This window comes from Emydura macquarii, unplaced genomic scaffold (genome assembly GCF_026122565.2).
Source record: "Emydura macquarii macquarii isolate MOO-44397 ecotype Brisbane River unplaced genomic scaffold, CSIRO-AGI_Emac_v2 contig_369, whole genome shotgun sequence".
In the NCBI taxonomy this organism is placed as follows: Eukaryota; Metazoa; Chordata; order Testudines; family Chelidae; genus Emydura; species Emydura macquarii.
This window is the reverse complement of record NW_027130506.1, coordinates 8,891,380-8,916,799: the sequence shown is the minus strand read 5'-3', so window position 1 is coordinate 8,916,799 and position 25,420 is coordinate 8,891,380. Positions and strand designations below refer to the sequence as shown.

At 38.5% G+C, this 25,420-nt stretch overlaps 1 protein-coding gene across 6 annotated transcripts in view; it reads left to right on the top strand.

The window, feature by feature from the left end:
* CYRIB (CYFIP related Rac1 interactor B) overlaps positions 1–25,420 on the top strand; it is a 143,280-nt gene that overhangs the window by 112,934 nt on the left and 4,926 nt on the right. For all 6 annotated transcript variants that reach the window (XM_067531438.1, XM_067531454.1, XM_067531430.1 and 3 more), the window contains 6 exons: positions 10,051–10,172; positions 14,283–14,388; positions 20,085–20,221; positions 22,520–22,597; positions 22,718–22,834; positions 24,413–24,492. In XM_067531438.1, coding sequence (XP_067387539.1) covers positions 10,051–10,172; positions 14,283–14,388; positions 20,085–20,221; positions 22,520–22,597; positions 22,718–22,834; positions 24,413–24,492 — 640 coding nt within the window. The remainder of the gene's footprint in view (positions 1–10,050; positions 10,173–14,282; positions 14,389–20,084; positions 20,222–22,519; positions 22,598–22,717; positions 22,835–24,412; positions 24,493–25,420) is intronic.

Sequence of the window (25,420 nt, the reverse complement as noted above, 5' to 3'; positions counted from 1 at the left end):
CTATTTGCCAATATTAAATCTAAAATGGCTTCACCACTTGTTGGTTCCATGAGTATTTGGTAAAGTAATCTGTCAGCTATCACATCCAGGAATATCTGGGCCCTACCGTTGTTAGTAGCATTTGTCCTCCAAGATATATCTGGGAAATTAAAGTCTCCCGTAATTTAAAATATTAAAATTATTATTATTATTTATTATTTGTGTATTTATTTATTTATTAAAAATATTAAAAATTAAAGTCTCCCGTAATTAAAAATATTAAAGAGGACTCTTTCCATATCCAAATTGGATCTTGGGGGTAGAGCCCTGCAAATCTGCGGATATCCGCTTCGTATGTGCGGATATCTGCAGTCCCATTTTTGTGGAATCTAGCTTGATTGCGGATACAAATTTTATCTGCCCGGGGCTCTAAGCATCAGGAGCTGCCAGCCAATTCTGCCCCCAGTTGTCCCTTGGGCTCCGTGAGTCCCAGCCCATCAAAGCTGCATGTTCAGCAGCAATGGCCAATCCCCATACCGAGCTGTTAATCAGCTGATGATGGGCAGCTGCCCCCTTTCTCCGGCTGACGGCCATCCGATCAGTTGATGGGCAACTGCACCTCCCCCTGCCTCCATCAAACAGCTGAATGATCTGCAGCCCCCCCTTTCTGGGGCCAGCCCCAACCAAGGTAACAGTTGAAGGGGTCAGTGGGGGCTCTGAACAGCATCAGGAGCTGCCGGCTAGTCCCCCCTCCCACTCCCAGCTGTTCCTCAGGCTCTGTGAGCCCCAGCCCATCAAAGCTGGTCTCCGAATGGCTCAGGGGTGGCCCGGGGCTTGCCACCCAACAGCTGATCGAGGGACAGGCTGCCATCAGATGTTCAGGGGGTGTGGGAAACAGCAGGGGTCAGTTGTTGGGGAGCAGTTGCTGCTCTCTAGCAGTCCAGGAGCTAACACAGGCAGCTACCCCAGAAGAAATCACAGAGGTCGCGGACCAGGACCGTATGAACGTTGTATAAGATTTGTGTTTAAAATAAAAACAACAACAGCGTGCAGATGTATTAAGCCAAAGATTTCTTATATTACAGTACACAGGCAGGCACATGCATAAACGCTCCTTCTCAGAGGCATTGTGTGAGGACAAGCTGGAGCGGGGCAGTGCGGATGTGGATAAACATAAAACACGGCTTGCGGATCACGAGTCGAATACATGCTGACACTGATGGGGATGCGGATCAGATGCAGATCTGTGTCCGTGCAGGGCTCTACCTGGGGGTCTATAGCAGGCCTCAAGCACTAATCTAGTGGCACATCTGTTTCCTTTCTTTCCCAAAAGTATTTTGACCCAAACAGATTCCATTTGATCCATTACATCACTTCTAATTCCTTTGCAGTCTACCTTTTTGTTAATAAAGAGCACTACTTAATCTCCTTTCCCTTTATTTCTGCCTTTCTTGAACAGCACATACCTTTTAATACCTGTATTCTGGTCATGACTGCTCTTCCATCGTGTTTCTGTTAACCTTATAATATCTGGTTTCACTTCCTGCACTAGTAATTCTAGTTCCTCCATTTTGCTAGCTGTGCTCATTGCATTGGTGTACAGACATCTTAGTTGTTTCCATTTGGCCGTACCCAGATTCCTTGCCTAATAAGGTACAGCCTACCTGACTGTTACTATCATTGGCGCTATCTTTCCTCTTGTTGTCTATTTTCCTATCCTCTTTTGTTCCTTTCTCCATTGCTGATTTTTCCCTCTTTTACTTGATTTTCCTACCACTTAGTATTAGCATCAAGCGTGGAGATTACATGAGCATCTCTCAAGTGTCTCCCTCAAATTTCTAGTTTAAAGCTCTCTTTGTCAGTTGTGCCAACCTCCATCCCAGAAGTTATTTTCCTCCCTCTTCAGGTAGAGTTAATCCCATAAGAACTCTCCTCTGTCCATTAATGACTCCCAGTGATCGAATGTCCCAAATCCCTCCTTATAGCACCATTGGCTGAGCCATTGAGCACCATAATCTAGTCTCAACTTCACTCTCCTCTTTTAGGGACAGGTAGAATCCCACTGAAGATCACCTGAGCCTTCATTTCTTTAAGTGCCTTCACCAGCCTGACATACTCTTTCTTGACTTGTCCCAACAAGAATCTAGTAGTATCATTTGTTCTGACATGAAGGACAATCAGTGGATTCTTTCCCACTCCTATTACGATCCTCTTTAGCCTCAGGTTCACATCCTGTTTCTTAGCTCCTGGCAGACAACATACTCTTCTGTTCTTCAGATCAGCTCTGGTTACAGGCCTGTCTGTTCCCCTTAGTAGGGAATCCCCAATTATGTAGACCTGCCCTGTCCTGGTGTCTGTGATTCTCCAGCCTTCCCCATCTGTTCTTTCTAACCACAAGTCTTCTTGCCTTCTCTTCTCACTTTTGCAATCTTTTGTGCATAATCTTCTGTCTTCATGAGGCTTTGAACTCTGGCTGTCTCCATTGTCTCTTTCCCTCTTATTGTAGGATTAACTGCTCTTCTCTTCTTCCCTGCTCTCTCATCATCTGTTTCTGCCTGTCTCTCCACTGCATTTTCCAACTCAGCAAGCTGTTCCTCATTATTTCTCCTTCGTTAACCAGTCTTTTCCTCTGCCTTGTTCTCATAGTCACATACTTCCACTAGCGACTTTCCTCATCTAGCAGTCTACCTCACAGTGCACTGGTCCACCATCCATCTGTAAGTCTTGAGGTTTTTCTTCATCCTTCTCTCTAGTGCCCTCCATCATCCACTCAAGTCCCCTTCAAAACTTCAAAAACATAATTTCTAGCTGCATCTCCAAACCTCAGATCTTCAGGTGGCCCTTTTTACAAACAACACAGCTCCAGAATAATTCCACTGCTTCCACATCCAGTCATCCTCATTGCTTCTTCCATTCTTTGGGTCACTAGCACTGCTGTCTCTGTAGCTGTCATAGCCTTCGTAATGGGAGCTTAGGAAGGAAGGGGGGAGAAAACACATGCATGCATGCATGCGTGCGCGCGAATGCACACACACAAACACTTTCTCTCTGTCTCCCCCCTTACAAACTCCGACTCAAACTCCCTTTTTTACAACTCTGCTGGCTCCTGTGCCGCTGCTTCTGGGGAGAATGTTTCACAGTGCAGTAGAACTTGCCATTAAGGAAGTATTTACTGATATGCAGAAGTTATTTGTTGCTCAGTTTCATTGCTTAAACGATCCTAAACAATCCCTTTCCCTCTTAAGTTAGATTTGCGTATGGTACTACAACAGACACCCACATCCCCACCACTTGATCTACTGTCTATCATATTCTTGTGTAATCTCCCTCAGCCAATATTCAGCACTCATATTCTTACTTGTTCTTATTACTTTAATGCAATACTATATAGCTTTTCTGAACTCCTAGTATATTGAATCTAGTGCATCCCATATCAATTACAATTTAAAATTCACTGAAGATTACCTCTAAAAGGACTTATCAGTTGCTTGAAACAGGGCCAGTCTTCCTAGGTTCTTATCTAGAAACAAAGATTCATAGATTCCAAGGCCAGAAGGGACCATTGTGATCATCTTGTCTGACCTCCTGTATAGCACAGGCCATAAAACTTCCCCAAAACAATTCCTAGAGCATACATTTTAGAAAAACATCCAATCTTGATTTTAAAAGTATCAATACTGGAGAATCCACCATGACCCTTGGTAAAATATTTCAATTGTTAACTACTCTCACCTTTACACCTTATTTCCGTCTAAATTTGCTAGCTTCAACTTCCAGCCATTGGGTCGTGTTATACTTTTCACTGCTAGATTGAAGAACCAATTATTAAATATTTGTTTCCCATGTAAGTATTTGTACACAGTAACCAAGTCATCCCTTAACAATCTCTTTGTTAAGCTAAATAGATAGACTCAAAGATATCAATCACTATACGGCATGTTTTGTAATCATTCTTATGGCTCTTCTCCAATGTATTAACATCCTTCTTGAATTGTGGGCACCAGTATTTTGTGGGACACAGTATTCCAGCAGCAGTCACACCAGTGCCAAATATAGAGGTAAAATAACCTCTCTACTCCTACTTGAGTTTCCACTGTTTATGCATCCCAAGACTGCATTGGTAACAGTAAATACAAGGTGAAGTTAGCCTGTTTACCTGCAAGATCTAAGGTTGTAATTTTCCTCAACAATATTTGACAACTTGAACCATTTTAACATTGCTGAGAGCTTTTGGTTGTTTTGCTATCTTCAGGTGTTCCAAGGGAAAAGCAGAATCCTGGTCTTCTCATATGATCAAAAGTGGGAACTCTTTCAGCTTTGCTTTTGAATGAATAAGAAGCAAGTGTAGAAGAAAAGCAAAAGAGAAAGTAGAAGATAAAGTATGGAGCAAAAAAGATGCCATGACAAGGAAAATTACAGTGTATAACCAGAAATAAGATTTGTAGAGTGAAGGAGAGCAAGTGTAAGGTAGTTTACCCCCATCTGTAGTACCCCTTATGTCAGGGGGTGATGCTGCAAAGGGTCCTTACCTCTGGTGCCTCCTCCTGGCCACCTACCTCTTGCTTGTTCTTCTGTGGCTCAGCCCTCTGGCCAAGTCCTAAACTTCAGTGCTCTTCTGGGGTAATAATGTCCCAGCTCAGAGGAACAAAAACTCTTCTATCCTTCCCAGCATCAATCCTTTGCACACTTGTTGCCCCACTCCTGTTCTCTGCAGGACCATCAGAGAGCGCTGCCTCTCAGGGCTTTCTACTTGGAGATCAGGCTCCTTCTAAGCCACTGACACTCAAGGGTTCTTTTCTGGAGCCTCTCCTCCCAGGCCTGCTGTTGGAGTCTCCTCCTTCCTAGCTCCCTCTCCCTTTAAAGGCCAGTCTCAGGGTTCCAGCTCCTTTCCTGCAAGCCCCTCTCTTGTTCCTTTCCTTTTTAGTCTGGGCCTTCTTCCATAACCCAGGTTTCTTTGCCTTCCTCTTTTTACAGGGCTAAACTCCTTTTACAAAGCTCTCATCCAGTTCTGTCCTTCTCTCAGGCAGGACCTGCTGCCCAGAGGTGTTCCCTTCCCCTTCGGCCAAGCTTTTCTTCTCAGCCTTCTCCTAGTCTAGCTAAGATCGCAGAGGTTGCTCTCTCCACCCAGCTTCTTCTTCACTATCTCTCTATTCCCTGGGAGTGACTTCAGCCTCTCTTCTTGCAGCCCCTTTCTGCTACAATCTTCCTCTCTTTATACTAACCAGCCTGCTCCTGCCTTTCTGGGCTTCATGGTCAGTTAAGCTTGGCTCCCTTTTCAAGTGCAGCCTGGTGTGATAATTGGCCTCTCAGGTCCACATCAGCCCATTCAGGGCCTGTATGGAGTGTATATATGCTTATCATGACTGATCAGAAAAATCTATAATATGGAATAATATCTTTTTCTGTCACCTAAAGGGGATCACATGGACCAATGTGAAATTAATACCAAAGGCCAAAATATAAATATTGAAATAAGCCATCTCATCTTTTAACATTATTATTCAAAATCGTAAGTTTTGAATAATGGAATGTAAACCCTTTTGTAACACAAAAATTAATAAAATAAGAGCTATTCATTTAAAACTTGTATGTTAAAATACATCTTAGAGAAATAGTGAGGTTTAAAGTTGTTCACTTTGAATATAGTCAGTCAGGTTAATTGAGATCCAGAAGTGTGGCTGAGTTGACTTTCCTAACTGAGAGTTCAGGTAGCATGCTTCCCATCGTACATAAATTCTTCATTAACTTCGGAAATGAAGAGTGTAATCTACCCTAACACATCAGCTCAGCATATCCATTCTCTGTAGAATTTCTGATAGTGGCTAGAATCTTCACAAATCCTTCTACTACTCTGTCAGTGTCTAAAAGGAGCATCCTTTATTAAGGAGTTGTGAAGCAAGGAAGGATAATGGAAGAGTTTTAAGGTTACAAGAAATGTATTCAATATAAGAGAACCAAAGTGGCAAGTCTTGATTGCATTATTTAACAACGTAAATACCAAGAAACAATGAGAGTCCTGTAGCGCCTTAAAAACTAACAAATTCCTGCTGTCATAAGTTTTCGTGGGCTGCAACCCACTTTGTCAGATGTATGAAATGGAAATCACAGATAGGAGGTGTGTGTGTGTACGTGTGTGTGTACGTGTACACATATCCAAGGGTAAGAAACAACAATGGGGAGGGCAAGTGCTAATAAAGTCAATTCAGTTAGAGTAGATGAGTCCTATTCACAACCATTGATTAGAAGGTGAGAATGTGTGAACAGTGACAATTACTTCTTGTAATGAGAGAACCATTCCAAGTCCCGATCTCTCAGACAAGCTGCTATGCCTCAGACAGAGACAAACACCTACAGGATCTCCATAAAACATTCTTAAAACTACAGTACCCACCTGGGGAGATGAAGAAACAAATTGACAGCGCCAGACGGGTACCCAGAAGTCACCTACTACAGGACAGACCCAACAAAGAAAACAACAGAAAACCACTGGGCATCACCTACAGCCCCCAGCTAAAATCTCTCCAACACATCATTAAGAATCTACAACCTATCCTAGCAGATGATCCCGTGGGAGGCAGGCCTATCCTTGCTTACAGACAGCCCCCCAACCTGAAGCAAATACTCACCAGCAACTGTGTGCCATACAACAAGAACACTAACCCAGGAACCTATCCCTGCAACAAACCCCATTGCCAGCTCTGCCCGCACATCGACTCTAGTGACACCATCACAGGTCCTAACCACACCAGCCACACCATCAGGAGCTCATTCACCTGCACATCTACTAATGTAATATATGCCATCATGTGCCAGCAATGCCCCTCTGCCATGTACATTGGCCAAACCAGTCTGTCACTAAGCAAAAGAATAAATGGACACAAATCAGACATAAAAAATGGTAACATCCATAAGCCAGTCGGAGAGCACTTCAATCTCCCAGGACACTCTGTAGCTGACTTGAAAGTTGCCATATTTCTATAAAAAAACTTCAAAAACAGACTTCAGCGAGAAACTGCAGAGCTGGAACTCATATGCAAACTTGACACAATCAGACTGGGTCTGAACAGGGACTTGGAATGGTTATCTCATTACAAGAAGTAATTGTTATTGTTGACACAGTCTCACCTTCTAATCAACGGTTGTGAATAGACCTCATCTACTCTAACTGAATGGACTTTGTTAACACTTGCCCTCCCCATTATTGTTTATTACCCTTGGATACATATATATAATGTGTATATATATATATATATATATATATATATATATATATATACTTCCTATCTGTGATTACCATTTCATGCATCTGACGAAGTGGGTTGCAGCCCACGAAAGCTTATGCCCGCAGGAATTTGTTAGTCTTTAAGGTGCTACAGGTGTCTCGTTGTTTTTGCTGTATACAGACTAACACGGCTACCCCTCTGGAGCAAATACTCTGGAATGCTACAGAGCTTTATAAGAGACTGTACTGTCCTACAGTATTTCATGTACTATAGCATTTCATGTTTGTACATGAACTGCTATTAGTAAACTGCTGCTTACCTGTCTCCTATTTTCCCCCTTTTTTTTCATTTCTTACAGCAGTCTTCAGCAGCTTTCAAAATTATAAATGTGACTTTTTTGTGACAATCTCAAAAATGTCGGTCAGTTATTTCCGTAGTCAATGCCTATTCAATGTGGTGCTTTTTATTCCTTTTTAAAAGGGAGCTGCAAGCTTCCTTGCATTCAGACACTTCTTAATACTGAAATGTTAAGTATTAATAAATTTGTTGCAAGGTCTATTTGTGTAGTTGATAACAATGCCTCATCTTTATGCATTTAACATAGATGTCCTATTTTTGTGGTTTGACAGAATTGAATATTCCAAAACCAGATAAACAACATGTGTGTAATCTTTTTGTCCCATCATGATCCATGCATTAAAACTGTTTTCCATAATGTGTAAAATTAAGGCTGTATGCTCAACTTGATGGGTGTGCCCAACTTCCATCAATGTTAATTGGAGTTATGCATTTGTATCATGGAGAGAAGATCTTTACTCTAATTTATCTTTTGATGTGCTGTCTCTTAGTTACATTGAACATTTACAGTCTTAGCCCCCTTAACGCATGAAATGTAAGCATTAGCGGTAAATTGTTTACAGATAATCCTTATTAGAATAATAATTTCTATTTGGTTAATTTTCTGATTTTTGAAAGTCTTCAATTAATTTACTTTTGAAAGTTTATTTCCTAACTCATTTTGCCAGTGTAGATAACTAAGAAATAGTGTCAATTAGGGCTGTCAATTAATCACAGTTAATGCATGCGATTAACTCAAAACAAATTAGCGTGTTTTTTTAATGAGCGTTAATTGCACACCTCTGAAGACGGGACTTGGTGTGTCCCTCCTCCCTTGATGTGCCACCCTGCTCCACTCTAGCTCCCGCCTCCTTCCCCAGCTCCGCACCCCGCATGCAGCCGCCTCTGGCCAAGCTGCTGTGGACCTGGAGCCTGCCTCCTGTATGCTGCGTAGGTTGGGGCTGATGTCAGGGGGTCCCCCTCCTCCACCCACGTATCCAGTCTGCTGCTGGCTCAGGATTGAGTGCTGCCCACAGCAGCTGCTGGTGGCTGAAAAAGTATTCAGGCTCCTGAGTGCTCTGCTTAGATACAGCAGTCCTCAAAAACCTCTCACTCACACACACACAGACACACAACCAAAATCTGAAATGGTGCCCCTTTTTTACAGTGCAAATATTTGTAATAAAAAATAAAATACAGTGAGCACTGTACATTTTGTATTGTGTTGTAATTGAAATCAATATATTTGAAAATGTAGAAATATTTAAATAAATGGTATTCTGTTATTGTTTAACAGTGCAATTAAAACTGCGATTTATCACAACCATTTTTTTAAATCTCATGATTAATCATGATTCATTTTTTAATCATTTGACAGCCCTAATGTCATTGTAAAAGCTGCAGAGTTCAGAAGTAATGACCAATTTTATTGGTCTGAATAGCTTCTCTTTCTGACACCACACTTACAGTTTTGGCCTCTCTTATATTCCTAACTAGTATTCTTGTATAACTTTTTCTCACAATCTAATCTCACCTCAGGTAAATAATTTATAAAATAAAATGTTTGGATTAGGGATAATACTCCTAAATATTTGTTTTTTAAAACTTGTTAGACCACAAAAATGTGATGAGATTTCTTAAAACATACATCATTTTCATGAATTAGTTTTGTTTATTGGGCAAATATAACATTACTTAAATGATGCCCAGAGACGGAGGGTGTCTTGTATCTGAAAGAAAGAGATTTAATTATCCTATTACGTAGGATAATAATATATGCCAATTATATTCAAAATACAGGAGAGACTGCACAGGCAGTTTTAATAACTTGGTGCGTCTATCTTTGAACCAATTACAATGGATCTTCTCGTGACCAATTAGATTACTGGTCCTTAATTGGCATTTTATGTTTTTAATATATGTAGTTCTGAGAATGTGCCCAGGGCTATATAGAATACTCAAAAATACAGTTCCCGCTCCCAAAAGCTTAAAAATCTATAAAAGCTTGCAATGTTTTTATACTGAACGTAGATAAAACTACCTTGTTTTGTAACACTTTTAGTGTATCCCTTATCAGTGTGTGTTTCCATAACTCACCTATGGTTTTCCATTGAGTTCCTACTGCACTGTAAAGGTGAGAATAAATCATGGTATGAAGTGATAAATAAAAACATATAAAACTTGTCAGTTTTAATTTAAAAAAAAAAAACCCTGAAAATAGTAACTAAACATGGCTGACAGTGTGTGGTAATCTGGAAGGTAAAATTAAGATGTTAACATCCCTGCTGTCTGTAGACCTTTTGCACGAAAGGTTCCAATCCCAAACGATGGAAAAAAATATACAACTGTAATTATTTTTGTGACCTTTCTCAGAGATATAGTGGTGGCTTTATGCAGTAAATGGAATAATCATTATACAAGAATACAGGAACTTTGTCCTGTAGATGAGTATGGACTTCTTAAAAATTCAGGCAGTTAAATACATTATTTAATATGCTCTCCTACTGTTTAGATGCCCAACCTACAGAATCTGAAAAGGAAATTTATAATCAGGTGAATGTAGTGCTAAAGGATGCAGAAGGAATCCTGGAAGACTTACAGTCATACAGAGGAGCTGGCCACGAAATACGAGAGGTAAAAAAGCATTGTTAGATATTTTGTGATCATACACACAGTTCTTTAGAGTGGTGTTGGTGTACATAACCCTGAACAGATAAAAGAGTTGATTTTCAGCTTCTCTGGCAGGGATTATTGTATTAATAATCTTAAATGAAAATATTCTACCTTGAATGGTTCTACTCTAAAATGTATTTTAAAAAATCACTGGTTTCCGTATTTGTCTTTAGTAACTTTTGTATTAAATGCACATAGTTTAGTAATAAAAAAATGTTTCCTCTAAAGGTATTATCTTAACAGGATTCTTGCTGCTGGATCTTGGGTCTCTAGCCTGAGACAGAAATCTGCTTCCTGTGTGTATTCAGTAACATTTGCTGACTTTACTGACTAAACCAACTATTATACTCTTCTTTTCTAGTGCTTGCCAACATAGCTGTTGGAGACTATAAAATATTCTGTCTGACCACGTTAACTAAGCTGAAATTGCAGAATCTTTATTACTTATGATAATGCATGAGCTAGAAAGAACATAGCTTGGCTTTTAGATTAATAGATGAGTTTGCAGGGCTGGCAGTTGGAACCATCATTTTGCTTCCTGAGAAAATTTGCTGTGCAAATCTTGAGACAAGAAACATCCCACAATACATGTTAATAGTTGTATCTATACTAGAACCAGATTTGGGGTGATGTTTTCTCTAATAGCTTGTTCCAGTTGTTCCTTGCGTCCAATAAAAGGGTGGGGCAGGCAATCCTCCCCATTCCTAAAGAATTCATAGTTCTCAGCTCAATGCAGCATGTCCCAAAAGTATATGAACTCCCACTGTCTTCCTCAGCCAGGCCAACATGACTACTCTTCTCCAGAGATAACCCTACTGCAACTTAGTAAAGGTTACTTTACTTACTTTAGTAAGTTGCCTAGACTTGTTAGCTAATTTTATATACTCATCACCATCAATGGAGTTTAAAAAGGTACCCCACAGTACTTCTGTGGTCTGCTCTTAAGTCCAACTTTTATTTAAAAGGAAAATAAACCAGAAAAAAGTCAAACTTTGCAGACCCAAACAGCCCTTAATGCAAAGCTGAGCACAACTTCTGACGTTAGAAACTATTAACGTTGAAGGGACCATTGTGATCATTTGGTCTGACCTCCTGAATAGCACAGGCCAGAGAACGTTCCCAAAATAATTCCTAGAGCAGGTCTTTTAGAAAAGCCTCCAATCTTGATTTAAAAATTCTCTGATGGAGGATCCACCACAAGATAAATTGTTCCAATAGTTAATTACACTCGCTGTTAAAAGTTTACGTCTTATTTCCAATCTAAATTCATCTAGTTTCAACTTCCAGCCTTGGGATTGTGTTATACCTTTCTCTGCTAGATTGAAGAGCCCATTATTAAATATGTGTTCTGCATATATTTAATAAGATTGAGCTTTTTGAGTCTAACACTATAAGGCATGTTTTCTAACCTTTTAATCATTATGGCTTTTTCCTGAACCCTCTCCAATTCATCAAAATCCTTCTTGAATTTGTGGGCACCAGAACTGGACATAGTATTTGCTTGACTCATAGACTGACTTTAAGGCCAGAAGGGACCATCATGGTCATGTAATCTGACCTCATGTACACCACAGGCCACAGAGCCTAACCCACCCTCTCATGTAATAGCCCATAACCTCTGGCTGAGTTATTGAAGTCCTCAAATCTTGATTTAATGACTTCAAATTACAGAGAATCTGCCATCTAATCTAGTTCAAAACAGCAAGTGACCTGTGCCCCACGCTGCAGAGGAAGGCGAAAACCATTCCAGCAGCAGTCGCACCAATGCCAAATACAGAGGTAAAATAACCTCTCTATTCCTACTCAAGATTCTCCCTTTTATGCATCCCATGAGCCTATTAACTCTTTTGGCCACAGTTGACAGGAGAATTGTTTTTGGCAGTTGTAGGCAATATAGGCAACCTAAAGTGGTGACCCAAACAGACCTGTTCGAATGCGCTCACGCCATATCTCTCCCATCTGCAATAACAACTGCAAATTCTGGAGCAACTCATTTATGTACAGTTCAGGGTATTGTCTGCCTTTTCTGGTTCTGTTTAGTGAATCTGGATTTGTTTGGCTCCTGAAACTTTAAATCTCCTCTGAAGATTTTAATCACTACTTGGACCTTTCATGATAACTGCTTGGCTTGACTTAGACCAGAATGATCATAATGCAGTGTCACTGTCAAGATTTGTGAATCAGTTTGGAATGACCAGGCTGCTAAGCCCAAAGTCTTTTATTGACTTTAAGAGATTCAGGCAGTTTTTGGTGTTCTGTTGACTATTACTACTACAACTAGCTTTGAATAACTGCATAAGAAAGCATACTTCTAAAGTCTACTAAGTTATATATAAATATAATTAAAATACCATATCAGGACACTATTGAGTACTGTGAGAATGTCCACAATGATGAGATCCAGTAAAGAAGAGAAAAATAAGTGTTAATACAAAAATTCCCACCTTATACCTTCACACTGTTAGAAATCAGCTAACTTTTTAAAAAAATTAATAAGCGTTAGTTCCAAAGTAATAACTTTGTAGTAGTTCCAAACACAATGATTGCATCAAGACATGTAAGAAAACAGTGAACAAGAAGTGAAACAATGTAATAACCAGTATAACTAGACAGATGAAAATAAAAATATACCAGTGCACAGATATTATGCTGGGGCTTCCAAAGAATGCAAATCAAAGAGCAGAATTCTGGTTAAAGCCATTAGTGGGAATTGAAATCTCTTAAAATAGTGAATATTAGAATTTCTAAACTTCATGCCTGTTGGTATCTTACACAGCAACTCTTACCAAGAGTGTCTGTTTTCAAAATTTTAGTATCCTTCCTATAGGATATATGTGCACTTCTCATCTCCCTTGACTGGGAAGGGAAGGTTAAGAGTAACAAACTTTTTTTTTTTTTTTTTTTTTTAAACTAAATTCCCCAAATAACTTAAAGCCTGGAAGGGAAGAATTAATAATATTGTTTGCATGTATTATGCTTCCTGTTAGTTTTGGGAGAAAGGAAATTACTCTAAAGTTTAATATTTACTGCACTAACATTTTTCTAAATAATTTTATGGTATTAAATAAATTGCTATACTAAAATTCTGCATAAAATTACATTTTTGAATTTCTCATTTTGTGATCTGAAAAGTACAAAGGGGATAGCTAATATTTGAATAGTGTTCCTCCTTTAAGCAAAATGGCAAATGTAGATTTTGATTGATTGCTGTTGTTGAATAATTTACTATTCTAGAACTCCGTGTTATACAGTTTAATTTTTGAACAAATGTTTTCCTACAAAATATGACAAAATTCTGCAGAGCTAAATGCAATTAATATAGTGTGTTATATATCAAATGTTCTGACGTTTGCACTTTTACTTTGTGAGGAGTCCTGTCCAGAGCTACTGTCAGAATACCAAATAATCTCAGCTATGTCTCAGAAACGTCTAGTCACTTTCTCCTGGTGCTGTATTCTGCCAGAGATATTGTCTTGATTGTATAAAAATTCCATGAGCTAAATGCGGTCAGTTCTCCCTCCCCATTACCCATTACTGATTGTTGTAACTGAAACTAACTATGTACTAGCCATGATCATTAAACTAAGCTAAACTACTTCCCTTGGAGTATCCCAATAAAGCAGTTATTTTGACCAAGTAAACTGTACTGTGTAAATTGTTGCCTTTTTTGTGTTTTAGGCAACTTAAAAATAGTCCATATAAAAGTAATTGTACAATAGTCTTTACAGCCTCTTAAGTACTATGTTCATAAAGTGTGCTAAATTATTTTCAGTGTGTATGTGTAAAGAATGTGCACAACAGGTACAGTATGTGATGAAAGAAACCAGCTTCCACTTTTCAGTGAAAATTTGGCTCATAATAGGACACTGGTTCCAACCATAATGTCATGAAAAACCGTTTTCTTCCCACAATCTAAAGATTACTGCCCACTTCTTTTGTTTTCCATCAGTACCTCTGATCAACCTCTTTTAATGCATGTTTTGAATGAAAGGAAATTTTCATAGTCTTGATTCCTGTTATTAAGATAGGTGTGACTTTTTTTTTCTTTCTGCATGTGTTTGATTTTTCAAGGCGATACAACATCCCACTGACGAAAAGTTGCAGGAGAAGGCATGGGGTGCAGTCGTTCCACTAGTAGGCAAGCTAAAGAAATTCTATGAATTTTCTCAAAGGCTAGGTAAGTTGAAAGGTAGTAAACTAATGTCTTGATATCCTTCATACTAACCAAAGACTCAAAAAGTAATAGCAAAAAAAATTTTAAATACATCAAAAACAAGAAGCCTGCTAAAAGGGGCCACTGGACAATTGATGTGCTAAAGGAGCACTCAAGGAAGAAAAGGCCATTGCAGAGAAACTAAATTAATTTTTTGCATCTGTCTTCACTGTAGAGGAAGTGAGGTAGATTCCCATACCTGAGTCATTCTTTTTAGGTGACAAATCTGAGGAAAATGTCCCAGATTAAGGAGGTTTTGGAACAAATTTATCAATTAAACAGTAATCATTTATCAGGACCAGATGGTATTCACCCAAGAGTTCTGAAAGAATTGAAATATAAAATTACAGAACTACATACTGTGGTATGTAACCTATCATTTAAATCAGCTTCTATACCAGGTTATTGGAGGATAGCTAATGTGATGCCAATTTTTAAAAAAGGCTCCAGAGGCAATCCTGGCAATTATAGGCCGGTAACCCGAACTTCAGGACCAGGCAAATCGGTCGAAACTATGGTAAAGAACAGAATTATCAGACACACAGGTGAACACGATTTGTTGGGGAAGAGTCTTTTGTAAAGGGAAATCATGCCTCACCAATCTATTAGAATTCTCTGAGGGGGTCAACAAATGTGGACAAGGGTGATTTAGTGGATGTAGTGTACTTAGACTTTCAGAAAGCTTTTGACAAAAATCCCTCACCAAAGGCTGTTAAGCAAAATAAACAGTCATGGGATAAAAGGAAAGGTCCTAGGAAACAAGGGTAGGAAACAAAGGGTAGGAATAAATGGTCAGTTTTCACAATAGAGAGAGTAAATAGTGGTATCCCCCAGGAATCTGTACTGGGACCAGTGCTATTCAACATATTCATAAATGATCTGGAAAAAGGGCTAAACAGTGAGGTGGAAAAATTTGCAGATGATACAAAACTACTCAACATAGTTAAGTTCGAATCAGACTTTGAAGAATTACAAGGGGATCTCACAAAACTGAGTGACTGGGCAACAAAATGGCAGATGAAATTCAATTTTCATAAGTACAAAGTAATGCATGCTGGAAAACATAATCCCAACTATACAGACAAAATGATGGAGTCTAAATAGCTGTTACCACTCAAGAAAGAGATCTTGGAGTCATTGCGGATAGTTCTCTGAAAACATCCACAAAATGTGCAGCAGCTGTCAAAAAAACTATCAATGTTAGGAACCATTAGGAAAGGGATATATAATAAAACAGAAAATATCATAATGCCATTGTATAAATCCATGGTACGCCCACATCTTGAATACCACGTGCAGATTTTGTCATCCCATCTCAAAAAAGATATATTGGAATTGGAAAAGGTACAGAGAAGGGCAACAAAAATTATTAGGGGTATGGAGCAGCTTCCATATGAGGACAGATTAAAAAGACTGACTTTTCAGCTTGGAAACGAGATGACTAAGAGGGATATGATAAAGATCTATAAATCTTGATTAGTGTGGAGAAAGTGAATAAGGAAATGTTTACTCCTTCACATAAAACAAGAACTAGGCGTCACCCAATGAAATTAATAGACAGTGGGTTTAAAACAAACCGAAGGAAGTATTTCTTCATACAACACACAGTCAACCCGTGGAACTCTTTGACCGGGGATATTGTGAAGGCCAAAACTATAACAGGGTTCAAAGAAGAATTAGATAAGTTCATGGAGGATGGGTTCATCGATGGCTATTAGCCAGAATGGGTAGGGATGCAACACCATGCTCTGAGCGTCCCTAGCCTCCGTTTGCCAGAATCTGGGAGTGGATGATGGGATGGAACACTCAGTGATTCCCTGTCATATTTATTCCCTCTGAAGTAGCTGTCATTGGCCGCTTTCGAAAGACAGGATACTGGGCTAGATGGATCATTAAATCTGACCCAGTACGGCTATTCTTATGTTCATCAGGGTGGTACATCAAATGCGTGCAGTAGTTCAAACTTACACTGTATATTAAGCCACTTGCAACCCTTATACGTGCACCCTGGAACAGGGGTAGTCAATTATTTTTTTTGTCAAGGTCCAAATTTCTTAGTCTAGGTATAGTCATGGTCCAGAGTCCAGAGAGAATAATTTAAAAAACTCCAAACAATAATGATAATAATAAGTAAATAAAAAGATTTTGGGGTCTGTTCAAAAGCATCTGGTGGTCTGGATTTGGTCCATAGTTGACTACCCCTGCCCTAGAATCTTTTACATTAGAAAAGAGTACTCTGGATCTGTATTGTGGTTTATGATGTGTTGTTGTTATCTTAAAACACACCTCGCTCATTTGCATGTGGCAGCAAATTCACTTCAGTGGATGACTGGAAGAAAGAGAATGGGAGTTTTCTATGCCCTTCTTACAACTGTTATGAACACTAGCCAGTTGAGAACCATCGTGTAGACTGAGACAGCAGAAAACATTTTACCAAAATATTTTTTTCCTCAATGATTAGTGTTTATAACAAGAAAATAAAATAAATTAATTAATATTCATAAAGGAAACTAGTTCTCCAGTTCAAGGTTCAACCCGTTGTGACACCTGCATGTGGAATCCTACTGTCCTAATTCCTTTTTCCCCCATTCTTTAAAGCAGCCATTTTTATAGCCTTTCCACTGTTCAGAGGAGAGGGAAGCTGAGATTAAATTAACTCATTGTTCACTGCAGACCAATTCGTGTCCATTCTCTCACATTGCTCTTGATTTTCACTTCTGGGGACCTGGGTTTAATTCTAGAATGCAAATGAAATTAGTGCAGACTCCATACAAATGGTTGTTTGCAGGTTAAAGTTCAACCCAATGGCCAGTTCACTTAGCCAGAGATCACAAGTTATGTTTGAGGTGCATTATTAGGTCTTGTATAAAGAAGACTAAAATCTGCCTGCATTTTTACTTGTCTCAAGCCAGGAGCAACTATAAAACTCTACAAAATAAGGCCAAGAGCCTACAAGACCTCGTGGGTATCATCCCTTTAAAGTCAGTGAAACTATTTGTGCAAGTAAGGTTTTGCAGAATCTAGCCCTAAGGAAATAACTGCAGAAGAGGTGCATATGTATCCTCTGTGAACTAAATCGTAAGCTTTCAAAAAATGTTGCTATTTAAAGTATTTGAATACTCTCAAAATGTTAAGATAGTCATTATAACCAGATGACTATCATACAACTCATTAAAATCTTCTTTCTGTTTGGAAAAAACACTATGCTGTAAAGAGCAACTTAAATAAATGTTGGCAAGAGACAAAGGGAAGTATGTTCCCTGCTTTGTGCTCTAATGAGGAGATGAGCTGTGCAATTCATTTAATAAAGTAGGATAATAGCATTCCTAAGCCACCTATGCATGTGAGAGAATAAATCTGAGTAGTCATACAGTGCTACATACTACCATGTATTGGTATACATTTTTAATCAGTAACAGAAGGTGTGGCTGACTATTTAAAACACAAATTAATTTTTAATCGTCTGAAAATTATAGTGTGCAGTTGGCTAGAGCAAGGTGCTTACATTATATACCTCTAACAGGACACATCATTGATTTCTGATTTCTCAGAAGAATGATATGCTTCTTAGCTATATGTATTTATCTTCGTGTAAATCTGATACGTTAAAATAATGACAGAAAAATACTTTAAATGGAGCAACAGAACTTTTTTGTTTCTGGATCAATTTGCTATTTATGTAATTGGTTCCTAATTTAAAAGTATCTCATTTGTGATTACAATGTATTTATAACAGTTTTAATCTTTTTGTTAAGCTGCAAATAACTTAGAAATTTTGGAAGTTTTACTGCCAGTCGCTGAACTTGAGGCTAGCATGGTCAACCGTCTTCTCTCTGTGAACCAAGACTAAATCTACCAGCCAGTCAAAACTAACTACTGCAGTCCATTTGAGCAAATGCATCCAATGGCACTTCACAGAGCAATAACACTGACTAAAAAATAACAGCTCACAAAATATGAATAATAAAAGCAGGTCATATGGCTTTAATTTAACGTGGATTTAAAAACAAAATGGCAGGGTTGTGAGTTGTCAAAGAATTCCATGCCTTAGTTGTATTACAATTAAATACTCTAATTCCTGAAGTCTTGGCACTTCGTTTTCAGTTAGCACAAATAAGGGTGATCCACCAGTGTCCCTTTCTCACTCTATCTAAGCATGTGTTGTGTGACATTCAGCGGGGGCACAAAGAGGAGGTCTCAGAGTGAGAGGGGCTAGACTCCTTTAGAGGAATAAATCAAGAAGGCAAACTTAAATGCCGTATGGAGTTTTATCGGCAGCCAGCACAGTGATTGAAGGAGGATAGTATAAAAAAAACCCCGCTTGACAGAATACTCCCAGCAGCATTCTGTGACACTTGCCATGAAGTCAGTGGGCTGACAGTGATACACAGCTTTGTATCAAACTGAAGAAAAAAGCCAAATTGAGTGGCAACATTTACATTCTTTATTGAAAGTCACATCCTAGCAGGGTTACATCCTTCCTCCATCAGTGCCAGGGACAGTTGTAGAGGAGTCACTTTAGACTGTCACATAAGGACCTGTTCCCAATTGGGATTTCCCATAAGTCTTCCTTCTGTTAGGCAAGACATAGTGCTGCGCACTGTTATTCGTATTCTACCAGTGACACAATTTTTCTCTAAGTCTTTCTGAGATCTGCCTTTTAGCTCTACAGCACAATTTCATTTGTCTCCTTTTTCAGCCTTCTTCTGGACTCTAATTTGATGCCAGTTAGGCCAATGTCATAGGAAGCAGCTAGAAATTCACTCTGTGAAATCTCAGAAATGCATAATCTGCTTTAATAGCAAACCATAACGTAAATTTGAACATACGTTTGAAGTTTTACAAAGGGTTTACCTAAACAGGAAGAAGTTATCATAGTCCATTTGGAAAAAAGCTGAAAATTCAAGGGAGCTATGGTAGAGCAGAATGTCACAGTTGGAAAATCACTGTCTCCACCATAGGAACTACCTGCAAGCCTTCTTTGCATGGAGGAGTCCCTTTTAGACAGCATTCAGTACAGGGCATTTGATCGTACCAGGAGAAAAAGATGAGCATAAACACTAGAACTCACAACATTCCGACTGACAATAGAAACTATAAAAGATCTCGTAGTATCTGACATTACCCACAATTAAGGTAGGACCAGAGGCATAGCATTCTCCTGGTCCAATAAGTCTTTTGACCTTGATTAATTAATATAATTTCATGGAAAAGGTTAGGGGTTTTTTTAAATACAACTTTAGCTTGCCAAATTTTATGAGATTGTTGCTTGACTTCTTTAACTACTAGCTACATTTGCTGTTTTTTGCTGTGGTCTTTGTAGATAGGGAAATTTTGTCTTGACTGTTAATTTCTGTTCCTTCACATTGGTAATTTCATTTAATATTGCTATATGAAAAGCTCTTCAATGTTAAGTCAATTTCAAACAAAAATTGAATACAGTCGTGAAACAACTTGAAAAAATGCGTTTGTTGAATCTAGTCAGATATAGGCTTTATATCATCAACAGCAGTTCAGAAGTAATTAAAACCAATGATAATTTGAATTTAAAATTCACTGTAGACTATGGAATTACCATATGTTCTGGCATTTAAGCCAACAACTAATACGCAGTACAAGCAGACAGCGTTTGACATGTTTTGATTTTTTTCTTCGTTTAGAGGCAGCATTGCGAGGTCTGTTGGGGGCCTTGACGAGCACTCCATATTCACCGACTCAGCACCTGGAGCGAGAGCAGGCTCTTGCTAAGCAGTTTGCAGAAATTCTTCATTTCACACTCCGATTTGATGAGCTCAAGGTAAATTTCCATGCAGTTTGTACATAGGCAGTTCAACTAACAGGAGGCCAGGACTGAGATTTGAAAAAAACGCTGTGTTTCATTCCAGACACTGCCACAGACTGTGTGTGACACTGGGCAAGCATCTTAACTACTCTTGATGTCCTCATCTGTAAAAAGAATGATGTTTGTGCCTGTCCCTCTGTGATGCTCCCTAATATTTGAAATCCTCAGATACTGTAGATAATGAAAAGTTCATTCTTTCGATGAATGCTAGCATTCATCAAGTATTGTGGAAAAATTGAGAATTGCTTCGTTTGTACTATAGACATTGCATGTAATTGTCAACACTCATGGCAAGATCCTGGAATGTGGCTGAATTGCACTGATCTAATGTCAGGGGCAGGCTGAGGGAGGTATGTGTGCAAAAATTATTTAAAGATCACTTTTTTTCACTCCCCATATCCTGCTGCAGTTGTATGTGGGCTAGGTTCCCTTATTGCTGCTTTAACGTCAGGCTGCAATGGTCACAGGGCACTGAAAATGCAGTTGGGGATTAGTGTAGCACATGCCCTTCTCAGCAGGTGCTGTTTTTCATCTGACCATGCTGCTTTCCCTGCAACATCAGCAGGAGTGAAAGAAGAGTCGTCAAAGGAATAAGAGCCCCATAAATTGGCTCTTTGCCACTGGAAGTTCACCCATGCACGGGTGAAATCCCCTCTAGGCTGATTAAATTGACTTTAGGCCAGGATACACTGTCAATGTGGTACAAAGGAGCTGCACTGCATCAGATCTGGCCCCATATTTCTGAAAATAATTAATATAATTAAGTATGTGAAAGAAATAGTTAACCAACATTAAAAGAAACGAAGGTGATTTCCCTGGCTTCTGTCAGGTTGCATGAAACTAACATCTTCCATATGTATCTATACTAACTATTCTGTGATTTTTTTTTTTAACAGAAGAGTACTTTCACTGTGCTTAAACCTCAAATTAAAAATTTGCCTTTAAATTAAAAATAATTGCATGTAACCAATATAACATTTCTAAAATTCTCTTTTTGTTTTTAATAGAAAAAGAGCAAGAAATATTTTTGCCTGATCCATTTCCAAGTTTAATTTTTGAAAATAAGACTTGAAAAACACTAAGCACAAAACATACTTATTTGAAATGTAATCCTTTTCACATTTCTGTTTTGAGTATTTTCAAACAGCCTACTAATATTCAACATGAAAACAGAACTTTAACTTGGCACAAATGTTGATGATAAATTGTTAAACCCTGTTAATGAAATCTATATATAATGGAAATGTCAAGAAAACTTAAACCAAAACCCACCACTAGTTCTGTAAACTCTTCAGGCAAGTACTGTCTCTAACTTTGTACTGTGCCTGGAACAGTGGAGCCTGGATCCCTCCTTGCTACCATAATACAAATAATTTTAAGAAATTATATAGTTTTCTAATCTTCATAGGGAAACAGTAGCCCCCAAATATCAATTTTAATTTTGGCTTTTAAAAAAAAAGGACTCCTGGAACATAGTTTATTTATGTCCACAGTCTAGAGCAAGTAATTGTACAGTGCAGATATTTTCCAAGCTACGGGCTTGTCGGCATTAGGGATTTTTGTACCAGTGTTTCTACTCCACCAATGAGGACCCCACGATGTACATGTGCTGCTTCATTGTAAAGTGAGGGGTGGTCCAGTGTTAATTACCTCCTGGAGTAAGTCACCGTGGTGCAGGGCATCTGCAAAGGCAGTTTACTCCAATGTTCCTTTGCAAGTGCAAAAATCCATAATGCAGACAAGACCTAAATCCACGTGAATTATACCAGGTGCTCAGGATGGACTAGAGGACTCCTTGAGGTCTCTTCCAGCCCTACATTTTTGTGGTTCTCTGTCTCCCCATTTCACTCTGACATATCTCTCCATCAAGACAGCTAACTCGGGTAATTATATATACACTTATGTTCTTATCTAGTTTTCCTGGTAGTTTCCCAAAAACCAAGTTGCAGTGGAGTTAGACACACTGGTCTAATCCTATGGCAATTAAGATGGCAAACTGGATCAGATTAGAACATCCACTCGTCTCTCACACAGTTTTTATTTTGAAAAATTATGTTGATCAAAACAGCAAATCTTACATGCTGTAGGTACTTCTAAAGACATCCAGGGGTTGCAAGGTTCTAGGTGCTCTATACTTCCACTGAGTTAATGGAAGTTCTATACCTCTTAGTATTTGATCTCCATAAAATTTGTCATCTGGATCGTAACTGAGCATCTGTCACTAAAATATATTCATTTTTTCACTTTTTGTAGATGACAAATCCTGCTATACAGAATGACTTCAGCTACTATAGAAGAACTTTGAGCCGTATGAGGATTAATAATGTTCCAGTAGGTAACCTCTGGAAGTGGAAAAACATTGAATACTAAATTCTTTGTCTTTCTAGAACTGTTTATCCAGTTTCTTAAGGTACAAAACAATTACATATAATTTTGTTTCTTTGTTTATAGGCAGAGGGTGAAAATGAAGTAAATAACGAATTGGCAAACAGAATGTCTTTATTTTATGCTGAAGCAACGCCAATGTTGAAAACCTTAAGCGATGCCACAACAAAATTTGTGTCAGAGGTAAGCATATGAGAAAAGGTTTTTCTTTGACTTGGAGGTTGCACTGTAAAATGCAGCTGTGCTCTGAAAGATGACTGTAAAGAAGTTATTGTGGGAATATCTGTCCTAATAACTGCCAGGTAAATTTGCTGAAGATTTAGGGCTAGTTTACATGGTGCAGCAAAGTGCACCAGAGGGGGAGAGGGGAATGATTTGTAGATTGCTTTAACATTTTGTGTTCTAACTGCACGTGACTACGTTAATGCAATCTGGGTACCTTTTAGAGCATGCCAGCAGTCTGCGTATCTATACAGGGCAGTTACTGTGCAGCACATTAGAGCACTCTACAAATCACACCCCTCTAATGCACTCTGCTGGCACTGTGTGTAGTAATCCTCGATTTAGAATCTGTAAATTAAATCTTTGCCTTTTACACAATCAGAAGAAAAAAAAATGCAGCCAGTCTTGCTGATGTTGTCTATGGTAGAATAGGTTCCAGATAGGGTTGTCCATGGTAGAATAGGCCTTCCCATAGATGTCTTGTAATTTGTCGCCCAATAACTGTGTCTGTGCTGTTTCTAGTAAAAAACGTATTTTATCCAGTAAAGAAGCAGATGCCTGTTGCCGTGGTGTGCATTGGGGTATATTGTATGCTAATCTGCATTTTTAGATAGTCACTTTTCTGACCGTATATCCATACTTGAAAAGAGTTTCTAGAAACCAAGTGTGAAATAGATTGGACGTGAAGATCTCTGCTTGAAATTGAGGAAGTAAATTAAAAGGAAGCAACGTTGTGTTTTGGGTTGTTTTTTTTTTTTAAAGAACGATCCCAGGAGAGCTTTATTCTGATACATGTAGAAGTTAAAATGTAATTACAACAATACAAGCATAAACTTGATTAGATACACAAGTGTGTTAGAATAAATCTTGAACCTGGTATAGAATAGGATCAAAGTATCCCATTACTTCCCCATTTGTCCTTTAACTACCTATTGAAGTGTCTGACATGATATTCACAATATACCACTATTATTGCCTTGGCTCACTAATTCCCATAGTTTCCCAGGTATCACTGAGAAAAACACCCATTATTTATATTTAAACCTATGGAGTTTTTTAAAGCAAAATGTTACTTTGTTTTCAAATTAACAGTAATGTGTTCTTAATACTGTAGCAGATAATGATCTCCAGCCATATAGATAGAATCTTATTTTAAGGTCAGATTTTTCTTTTTTCTCAATGGTGCCTGTCATGCCATTATTTAAGCTTCCCACTGAAATCAATATAGCAAAAGCAAACTCTCCAAAAATCAGTGAGAAGTTCTGTATAAAAATGGAAACTATAGTATGGTGTCTCTAATAATGGAGGTGGTACTATCACTGTGGTTTTAAAACAACTAATTGTAAAGGCTTTATTGGTAAAGCTAGGTTTATCAGTACTGCAGTGTTTCTTATCCCCTAGAAGAAGGGGTGGGTGTGGGTATGTTTTTAACTAGAGCACTCAGTCTGAGGTAGTGTTCACTGACCTGGAATTGTACTAGGTTTTACAGTATTACACTTTCATTATACTGAATAGAATTACTCATTTCTCCTTTCACAGAATAAAAATTTACCCATAGAAAATACCACAGATTGTTTAAGCACCATGGCTAGTGTGTGCAGAGTCATGTTGGAAACCCCGTAAGTATGAACTGAGTGACAAAATTCAGTTCTTTATTTCTAAGTCACTTGTGGACAATGTCTGTAGAATTTATAAGGATGCATGTCAGGCATAATCCATAATGTATAAAGTGAATGAAAAAATATAGGCAAATCAACCAAATGGGAGTCAAATAATTTATTTTGCTAAGCTCTGTAACTATAATCCTATAATTCTTTTTTCTAACCTTGTTATGGTTATTTGTCTCACGCACTAGACACATCACGTTGTCTACTATTTCTGAGAATATTGTTTAATATTTAAAAGTAGAATGGGTATGAAAGCTAGAAGACCTCTCAATACCTTTGTAAATGCTTTTATGTCATGCATAATTCAGGAAAATATAAAAATTGAGCACAGATGCCTAAAGCATGCTTTGAAAAACGGCATGAGCAATGCATGTAATTGTTTTTTCTTGTTCTGTTAACTACAACATAAAAGGAGAGTTTGGTGGGTGAATGGTGGCTTCAGCAAGTCTACTGTCTTGTTCTCTGTTTGCATATTGAATATAATGACTTGCAGGATTGGGCTACTTGAGTCTACTGTAAATGTGACAAACTATGGGCAGGTGAAGGAAAGGTCAAACTCTGTGTGCTAAGTTTTTCTAACCAGCTGTTCACGGATCTGAACAGGCTGCTATGGATATACCTATTCAGTATGGGGTAGCAATGTCCAATTAAAAACAAAAACACACAGGCTGCACTGAATATCACAATGCATGTTTTGTTGTGGGGGGTGGATGAAGGAAGGACTCCAAACATTGCACTTTAGGGATAGTTTTTGCCACTGACAGGCAAGCAGTTAAGCCTTGCTCATTAGTTTTGGACGGTAGCAAGCTTTCTGCCAATGAAATCTGGCATCCTAATGCCATGTGTACATCAGAAGTGAATTGTGGTGGGTTTTTTGGGG